We start from the raw sequence: 10,364 nt of genomic DNA on the forward strand, positions 1-10,364 counted from the left end.
CCTCTGGTGCAAATTACTGACCTCTGTCATCATTTTAAGTGGGGGAACTTGCACAATCGGTGGCTGACTAAATACTTTTTTGCCCCACTGTAGCTCTCCAGAAGACTGGTAACGTGTCCTGGGTGTACCCCACCTGGCCCCATGACAGAAGTGGAAATGGATGGATGGAGTTATATATATTTATATTTGTCTCGCCAAGAGGTCAAAGTAACCGTAGCCTAACCTTAAGTGTCAACAACTTGCAAAATCTTGGAGGAATCTGAGCTACCAGCTTCACCATATAATCCTACAGCGAAACAGGGTGTGCAATTTGCAAGGCTGTTACATTTACATCCCTAATACTTTCCCTTCACACTGTTAATCATAAAATGTGTGGCGGTTTGGATGTCTGAATGTAAAAAATCTTGTGTTATTATTCACTGCTCTAAGATGTACAACATACAGGAAAAACTGACTTATGGAAAACTAGCAAATATTGTAGAAACTCAATTACAAAATAGAATTTTTTTTTCTTGTAAAATCCCCACTCGTATGTGACTTGTGAATATAAAAAGCGAAAAAAAAAAAAGAGTATCAAAACTAACCTTACACTCTTTTGCCAGTTTATGAGGTATACCTTGGTAAAAGCAATAGTCCATGGACCTGGAAACCAATGTCCCAAACTAAAGAAGGGACATTGGTTTCCAGGCCTATAATTATATAGAAAATCCATTAAATGTGGTGCTCCTCAAGGCTCCATCTTAGGTCCTCTTTTATTCCCTTTTCTCTCTCGTTACATGTTACTCTTTGGCTACATCTCTCAAAAAGAGAATATTTATTATTGCCAACATGTGGATCTGCCACGCTGCCACATTAGTCGATAATGCCATGAAATGTTTGACTTATGCTGTATGAAGAAAATCTTTGACTTTTTGGGATGATCGCAAATCACAGATTTAATTTATTTATCATTTGCTTTTAAAGAACTCCATGGATCAGCCAGCACCACAATATAGAACAATAGTTCTAATACCATACTGTGGCTCTAGGTCACTGAGGTCCTCCTCCAAACTTCTTTCAGACCCCAGCTCTTGACTAAGAACCAAAGTTGACAAGACTTTGCAGGGCTCATCCAGAAAGCAGCAATCATTTCTTGAAACTCACCTTTTAGTCAAGTCTGAGGTGCCTCGTAGTTTCTGTCAAGTCCATTGTGAACATGCTGCTCTTTCACTTGTTCTATATTTTCGTATTTGTAGAGTTGATTTTCTTTTAATAATTTTTACCTTGAGTTTTTTTTTAAATTAAAATGACTACTACTAGTCTGAAAAACAGAAAATATCCACTGAGCAGAGGTGCTCTGCATAATAGCCAGTCTGCTTCAAGTTGATAGGAAGGCAAGACAGGTAAGACGATAACCCAAATAACTCATTACAACAAAGGTATGCAGAAAAATGTTCCGTCTTGATGAGTCTTGTTTTCTGCAGACGTCAGACGTTGGGTTAAACAACATGAGAGCACGGATAAATCCTGCCGTGTGTGAGTGTCTTGAGGCTGCTGGTGGTCTAATTGTGTGGGGACATTTTTTGGCACACTCTTGGCCCTTTAGTACCAAACTTTAAACAGCAAGTATTGTTGCTGACCATATCCATTCCTTTATGATCACAGTTGAACCATCTCCTTTATATAAAGCACAATTTCACAAAATTTGAATAATCTCAAACTAGTTTCTTCAACGTGTTTAAAATAGTGACTGTACTCAAAGGGTCTCCACAGCCACCAGATTTCAACCCAACAGAGGACTTTTAGGATGTGGTGGAACGAGAAATGTGCATCATGGATGTGCAGCAACTGTGTGATTTTGTCATATGACTATAAACTGAAATCTCTGAGGAATCTTTTTCCAGCACCTTCTTCATGAAGAATTAAGACAGTTCTGAAGCCAAAGGAGGTCCAACCCAGTACCAGCAAGATGTACCTAATATAGTGGCTGGTGAGTGTATATGTGACTTTGTTTTTATTTTTTAATTTGTTATGCACTCTTTGTTCTTTCTCTATATGAATAAAACATGATATACGCTGAACAGTTACCACTTGTGATAAAAAAAAGAAAAGAAAATAAGGTTAATAAAATATGAACCCCCCCCACTAATCATTAAAGACTGGATTCACTGCGTGGCTGAGGTGTTAGACAGCGACTGCTTCAGCTCGTGTAATGTTGATCTAATATACCGATTTCTAAGAACAAACCAAAGACTAAAACAACCGTTTCCTCTTGTTTGAGCAAAAAGAATTTGGTTTATGTAGAAACAAGCAATGTTTTGCAACTGGATATTTCCCTCCTCTCCAAAAGAGTTAAAGCTAAAAATAAAAAAAGAGAAATGAACACCCACCCCGCTGCACCCAGAATTGCCACCACCTGAAAATATTTGCAGGTTACGGACAGAGTGCAAAGGAAACCCGGGCGACAGCTCACAAGGGTGATGGGGAGGTAAGTGTACAGTACATATATATAAAATATAAAATCTGACATATATTTTATATATATATTAAATTGTGTTAGGATTCAGTATCGTTCACTACACAGCATTAAAGTGGTGTGTCTTATTATCTTTTTTCCTTCATTTTTCTTTTTTCCAACGCTATCATATAAACCAGAGGAGAGTCAAAGCAAAACAAATGAATCAACGAACAAACAAATGTGGGAATAAAATGGAAACTAAGCAACAGACGAAAGGCCTCCGCCCGATCCGATGCCCGTTCCCCGTCCCCCTCCACCCCACAACCACCCTCCCCAGCGGGAGGGGTGAGCTAGCCCGGACGAGGTGGGACAGACCCGTCCAGCTGTACAGCGCAGTGAAACATAACTTACATATTAGCTCATTTTTACACGTACAGTCGTGATCAAGGCACAGGGATCTTCTACAAGTTGTTTTTTTTTTTTTCAATAAAGTTGTACAAAATAATACATTTTACAGTCTGTACAGGAATAATAGTCCAGCAGTAAAATAAAGACAGACGTACTTAAAGCCAGGAAGGGAGGAGGTGGGAATGGGAGAAGTGAGAGAACAAGACGAAAGGTAAACGGTGTGGAGGTGGGTCATAGTGTGGACAAGGAGGCCTGTGAGTGCATGTGCACGGGTGTGTGTGTTAGTGTGTCCGTGTGTGCTGCCAGGTCAGAATGTCGCATCCAGCCCCGACGAGTCGTTTCTTCAACTTCGTACGTTCCTTTTGCGTCGTCATGCTTTCCTTGTTAAATAAAAATTCCACATATTCAATAGTTGTCAAATAGCAGCAGGAGCAAAGGGGGCGAGGATGTATATATTTTATATATGTGTGTATGTGTGTGTGTGTCTGTTGGAGGTTTAAATGGTGCACAAAGGCAGATCTTACACACACAGTGTACACCCACACACAACATGGGGTAAAAACTAACAAAAACTTAAAAGTTGAATTGCGTTATTACAGGAATATATAATATTTATATATTTATATATATATATATACATATTTATATACACACATATATAAATATCTATATATATAGCTTGGATTTTTTGCACTGCATGAAGTTCACTGGTATGCATGAGTTTATGCATTGTATGATATTCATCTTGTTTACTTGTTTTTCTTTTTTTCTGTTGTTATTTTCTGCATCCCTCCTTGGTTGGATTCTTGAAGAGCCGTGTGGTCTTCTGTTAGAGTCACGCTCACGTCCGCAGGCAGCCATTAGTCAATTAGTCCATCTGTCCATCCCTGGGCACAAAACAGCCCTCCTCTGTATCATTTTGCCACCCTCGCTGTCCGCCGTTCTCTTCCTTCGTGTTCAGCACTAGGTGAATAAACTCGTCCCTCTCAGAAGGCATTATTCAATTTAGCCTCTGCCAACTTTGGAAAGCAGTAGAACTTGACTTTTGAAAGGCTCTGTGAGAGTGTATGCGTCTTACTGCGGTATTAAAACCTATCTGAGGTCGTCTCTCATATCTGTGTGTGTTTGTGTACCTGTGAGCATGTGTGTTCATTTAACTGAGAGAGAGCTAAAAGGAGAGTTCGCCTACACTCAGGGATTCCAGTCCTGACCCTCTTTCCTGGGTCAAAGTGTGGCTGAGTACAGCAGTCAGTCCAGGCTGATAGTTGATGATGTGGTGTATCTGTAACAACGTTTCCTTTGTTTTGAAAAGAGTCTTTCCGCTGTTCAGCTTTTCTGCAGTTGTGTTTATCGGGAGAAGCTGTATCGGAGTGGAGGGGAGGGCAAGGCGCTCAGTCGCTTGCTCAGATGTTAGGTGAAGTTGGTGGAAGTGGATGAGTGATTGGCTAACTGGTCGGGAGGGGGTGTTTAGCTAGGTATGATGATAGGTAGTTAAGTAAGATTGGACGCCGCTGCCAATCACAAGAGCTCGTACTGCCGTAGGTGCATCCTCTGTATGATGTCGCGACAGTCATTGAAGACGCGGCGGATGTTTTCTGTGTCGACCGCACAGGTGAAGTGGGGATAACAGTAATGCCGCCCGTCTCCGCTGGCTGTGCTGATCCTCTGAGAAAAGAGACACACAAAGACTAGTTGGTACTGACGATGCCCGCAGAGTAACGCTGATCTAAACTTGTCTACCACTTTTTATTATATAGAAGGGAGTATCTGTATATTATCGTTTCTATATTATCATGTATTTTTTTAATGTAACTATTGAGCTGTCATACATTCCTAATATCCAAAGTTAAAAAAAACCTTATGGGCGAAAATCAGAGAACACTTATATATGCAGTATACTCATTAAAATATAATTATTCTAACACCAAACTGAGGGAGAACTTTTTTCCAGTGGCAGGTATTATACTCACCCACTGATACACATTGATAGTTTGTGTACTCTGGTGTAGTGACAAAATCTACATCTCTGGGACATAAGCGGTCCATCAAATGCTCAAAAACACTGAAACTATGTTCAGCTCCTCCAGCAGTGCCAGAGTAGAGAGACTGAGTGGAGTTCAAGCCAATTTGGAAATGTAAATCAGCCTCTAAAGGAATTTTGTCAGGAATATAACTCAAACCTCATATTAGTCTTTTATGTCATATAAGGAAAAGAAAAAAGGGAAACTAAAGTCAAAGAGGCAAAACAGGTTTTGCCTCTTTGACTTTTGTACACACCAGAAATTCATCCCGTATGAAGTACTTTGCCCTGGTAACACGGGGATCTTCACCTGGCTCTGGTATTGCTGTTGGAAGAAGAAATCTGGTCACATTCGAGTCACCTTCACGCTGCAGCATTAAATAGTCACACGGTGCAGCACTGTTACCACAGAATAAACCACATTAGAGTTAAACTGGTAAAAATGGCCAATACTTTACTTGATCTCAGGACCGTAACTACTGATTCTCACTGAGCGTGAGGAGAAAAACCTCAGCATGTTTACATATTAACATGTCAGTGCCCTGCGGGCGTTAGCATGTGTGACATTTCGATGGAGCACTCAGAACTCAAACTAACCAAGAGCTCTGGCCGTGAAGTCACACGGACACACGATCTAACTGGATAACAGGAGGCAGAGCCTTCAGTTATCAGGCTGCTTTGCTGTGGAACCAGCTCCCAGGGAGGACTGTATTAGGTGATCATGAACCATCCCTTTGTTATTCTGGCTTTGGCTCTGGTCGGTTTATATGCAACATCTGCACATCATAAAGTGTACTCTCCAGTTTTTTTGTTCATGCTGTAGCCACGCTCCCGTTTCTTTGTCATCTCTGGATTGTTTCCCCTCTTTGAGTCTCGGTCTGCTGGTGGTCTCTCTGGAGTGCCTGCTCATAGTGAACTTTTGGATAATACAGCTTCTCCCTCTGATGTTGTACGCTCTCTAACTTGTTCCTTGAGATGAAAGTTGTTAACAGGAGCTATATAAATATTATTGTATTAAAGTGGACAGTTCTGGGGATGTTATTGTGTATCATCAGGGATAATATTTGGGGGGAAAAAAGACTGACAGCAAGATGAAGATGAGCAGATCTAAGAGCGCCAGCCTTACCATCATCAGGCGTAGTGTAGCGTGCAAACTCTGGGAAATACTCCTCAATTTTAGATTTTCCTGCCAAAACCTTCTCAGCAAGCAGGTCCTGTTTGTTCAGGAAGAGGATTACAGAAATGGTCCGTAGCCACCTGCGGAGGGAAGTGAGCAAGTTCAGACCAAGGTTAGTTTCAGACCCAAAACATGTGTTGCTGGAGAGTCACTGTTTTAAAAGTAGAAATTACATTTTAATAGACTTTGGCTGGAGAACACGGCAATAATTTACTCTCTGGAGTTCTGGGTTTAAAAGGTCTTAGAGCTTCTGCCATAAACAGCCCATATGGAGTCAAAGGCGGACATGGTGTCTGCTCAGAGCTTTGTCCCTCTACATATACACCCTGAATCAGAAATTTCACATTTTCTTGATTTTCAGAAGAATTTTTTAGTGCACCGTTCACGTAAACGTATCGAGCGCTTTGTTTAAATTTACTGTACTTATCTCTGAAAAGAAATGACTTCTCTTACCAAACTAGCAAAAGCAGCAGCCCCTCAGATGACAAACCTTCCCAGCTTGATTTGTGTTTTCATTTGCACAGCTAACAGAAAGCTCACATCATGTCTCATGTTCTTTTGATCCTATTTTATCTTTGTTTTTTCCCCCGTATTTCCCTGCTGTGTGCAAGATGGCTTGTAACTAGGCATTCCTCTCAACTCAAAGTAAAAGTTTTATTATTGTATTGTATTGTTGTATATGACTTTCTTTTAGCCCAAACAATGGAAAACTACCAGTCACAGTAATCATATACTTCACTCTTAAGTTGCTCTTATGTCTGCTCCCTTTACCTTCTACATAAAGGGAGCTAGAAAGGGACCAAAGTGTCACAGCATTTAGTTTCTATAGTCTTTTTAGCAACATTTCTTGGCTTTTATGACTCCCTTTTGTCTCCTCACCTTCAAACAAAAAAAGACAAAAACAGAAAAGAAAGAAATGTGTCCAAAGAAAAATTTGTCTCCGACCTGTTGTTCCAAATGTTCTTGAAAAGATTGAGGGCTTCCTGTAGTCTGTTAGTCTGATTATCTTCTCTGATCACCATGTTGTAGCTGCTACTCGCCACCACAAAGATGATAGCTGTCACATCTGCGGCACACAACACAGAGCAGGATTAATAAAACCACTATGAATAAAAATACCCAAAAACTGAAGATACACAACCTTGTTCTCAACTTGGACTTTAAATGAACGCACATGCTTCAATCCAGTTACGGATTCCTGAACACTACATATATATCTGCTTTAGTAACTTTATAAACCCAATGACATGAAAAAAGCAGCAAAGTGAGTGTTAGATACTTCAGAAATAATTCAGGATCATCTCCTACCATTAAAACACTGGATCCACTTTCGCCGTTCATCCCTCTGACCTCCAACGTCGAACATACTGAGAGACAGAGGAAGTTAAAAAGTTTTATATTTACACTTTTAAAACAGTATTAATCCTTTTATTTGACTTTTTTACTTTCGCTCTATCGCACACATCGTGATAAATAAACATTGAGGTTGCTCACTGGAAATTAACTTTGTCTATTTGAAATCTTGTCTCGAAGATCCCAGATGTCAGTACTCTGCATCTTAGCAGGTCCTGGAAAAAAAAATAGGAGTAGGAGGGTTAAAGCACAAGTGGACAATGAAGCATAAAATGGCAGTAAATGGGCAAAAAGTCGACTTTCGCGAGGAAATAAAACTAATAAAGATAACTGATGCGTGCGTCTTGAAAGTCCATCTAGGGAACAGCATTTAAACTTAAATGCCAGGATGTGTGGCACAGTTCATATTATGCACTTATCCGTATTGATACACATTATAAATAAAATAATTTTAAAAAGAAGCTGTGCATATAGTCCATTTTCAATAAGACATACTGAATAATAACACCTAATAATGAATAGTGTTTGTAGATGAGTAGATTTTTTGTAAAAACAGGTCAAAAACAATCAAATTCAAAGTTTTATCTGACTATCTAAATCAAATAAAAGCAGATAAATTCCACACTCATTTTACTTTTAATTTTTCTATATTCACTTTCCATTTCCCACGGCACTGTTCTTACTCGCTTCTACGCTAATCACAGCTGATTGTACATAAAAATCTAGAAAGTATTCACCAACTATGATTTTAAAAACTGCCACAAATGTGGTAATTATAATTTTCTGCAAACACAATGACACACATTTTCTATATGCAAACATGCCCTGTGCATGGCTCTGCTGCCCTCAGTGGTGATGCGTAATTACAATGCCGTCATGAAGGTCTCTTCATGCTTTCCACGTCCACACGGGTCGTTGGGACGTGAACTTCTCCATCTGCACACGCTCGTTTCACGTATGATATGACGCGTACTGCAGTTCACATCCTTTGTCTGGTTCCGGCTACACAGTTAAACACACTCACACTTTTTACTTCTTCTCGAGTTTCCCCAAGATTAAACTTTGACACGTCACAGAAGGGAAGGCACAGGTGCCTCCAAATAATATACACAGAGCATGAGTGTGTCATGATGGGAACCTGAAAATCTGCTTACAGGTTGTTATTGCAATATTATTTGAGTTTGGTGAATAAATGCAAATGTCTGACAGGCTTTGCTCTGGTGGTTCATCACCTTCAATCCTGTTTGTGTTATTACAGTGAACTCAAAAAATGAAAGCTACAAGAGAAAAAAACATTTTGATTAACTGGAATAGAAAACAAAAACTACTCTCCATTTTCGTTTTTGCTCAATTTGAACATTATAGAATATACTAAACACTGGTGAACATTTTTAAACAATAAAATAACAGAATATAACTGAAACTTACAAAACTAAATAAAAATGATAAAAACTGTTATAACTGGTGTTTGAGTGCTGACTGCCTCACCTGATCAGTGGGTGTGTAGTCGTTCTGCCTGACCACATCAATCCGGTCTAGGAAGCTGCAAAGACAACACAAAAGCTTTTAAATCTCAGCTGGAACTGTATAGAAAAAATATATATACAATCTTACAATAAAACTAATGTATTGCTTACTTTCACAGTAAATCAGTCCATTTTAACTAACCACGGTAATCTTCAAAATAAAACCTACTGAACTGTAAACGCAACTTAAAATCCTCCTTAACTCACCAACCTATCAGACTGGAAGAGTTTGGCTTCAAAAACGCACACAAACACAGGCCGAGCGCTGCTGCCGAGCACAGCAGTGAGAGCTCGGGAAACATGGAGGATATGAGTCCCTGAATGGCCACGAGGGGGCGAGTGTTTGAAATCGCAGCGAGATCAGAGGCAGCCAGTCTGAGTCACCGGCAGCCGTTTGCTCTGTCAGACTGAAGAAGCCTCGTCAATGGAGCCGCTGTAGTAGTACTTGCACAGAAGGAGAAGTGTGTGTGTGTGTGTGTGTGTGTGTGTGCGTGGGTGGGTATGCAGGCCTACAGCGCGTTCATATTTTGAAGAGCGCCTACCCAAATGCATGTTAATGGTCTGTGTGAACGGGTGTCTGCTTTCAAGGTGTGCGAGGCAGCCTGACGACTCTTTCGGAGTTGTCTGGACCACAGACACTTTTACACTAGTACCCGTCGTGTACATGCACACCAGCATTAATAAGATTGCCTAAATTTCACACAGGAAAAAAAACCAACTTCCCTATCATCTCCCTTCGAGCCACTGCACATGCATGTAAATAAAATGAAGGTGGAAAATTAAACTTCCAAGCTGTCCAGACAGGACTTTCAGATGTAAAGAGGTAAACATTATCAAAGAAGAGTTGCTCAGCTGTGGCATGGAAAGAGGAGTGAGCTGAATTCAGGCCAGTTATACCGAAAGGAATTTGGTGATTATCTTTAAGCAGCAGTGTCGCACTCGCCTGCACTGATCGAGCACAAGTGCTGCAGTTTTCCTACAGAAACTGAGCTGAAAACTTCACAATCGCAGCTTTAATATCATGCAAATGTTTCAATCACGGATTCTGCTCTCAAACTTAAACATTTGCATATTAAACTTTAGCCCTTCCTCGTGTGTGTTACCATGTTATATTAAACAACAAGATCTCAAGTAAATACTGAATGGACCTGAAATGCAGTACAAATAATTACAGGGTCTCCGACAGATATAGCTTGAAATGCAATGGGAGTCTTTCTGCAGAAAGAAACTTGAAAATTACCTCCATACAAATTGTTAAAATAAAACACCAAATACGCTAAATGTACTTTATTGTACCTTATTGTACTTTAACCTTAATGTACTTTAATGTACCTTATTCTGATGCATTTCTACTTCACGAAATTGCGGAACAATATTTAAATATTAAAGCTTTCCCCTGAGCAGCATGTTTTAAGCAGGGATGAGAGTTATAGTGCAGTAGTG

General features: G+C 40.0%; 1 protein-coding gene across 1 annotated transcript; it reads right to left on the reverse strand.

Moving 5' to 3' along the window:
- Positions 1-2,879: 2,879 nt before the first annotated feature.
- LOC102192513 (guanine nucleotide-binding protein G(s) subunit alpha) lies at positions 2,880-8,936 on the reverse strand. Its single transcript, XM_005740024.1, has 7 exons — positions 8,884-8,936; positions 7,537-7,610; positions 7,351-7,409; positions 6,988-7,108; positions 5,992-6,122; positions 5,123-5,190; positions 2,880-4,510 (listed from the first exon to the last, which is right to left on the reverse strand). Exons 3-7 carry the CDS (start codon positions 7,406-7,408, stop codon positions 4,364-4,366), a joined length of 525 nt encoding a protein of 174 aa, XP_005740081.1. The 5' UTR covers position 7,409; positions 7,537-7,610; positions 8,884-8,936; the 3' UTR covers positions 2,880-4,363.
- Positions 8,937-10,364: the final 1,428 nt, after the last annotated feature.

Source organism: Pundamilia nyererei, unplaced genomic scaffold, assembly GCF_000239375.1.
Source record: "Pundamilia nyererei isolate P.nyererei 1_Seehausen unplaced genomic scaffold, PunNye1.0 scaffold00096, whole genome shotgun sequence".
Taxonomy (NCBI): domain Eukaryota; kingdom Metazoa; phylum Chordata; class Actinopteri; order Cichliformes; family Cichlidae; genus Pundamilia; species Pundamilia nyererei.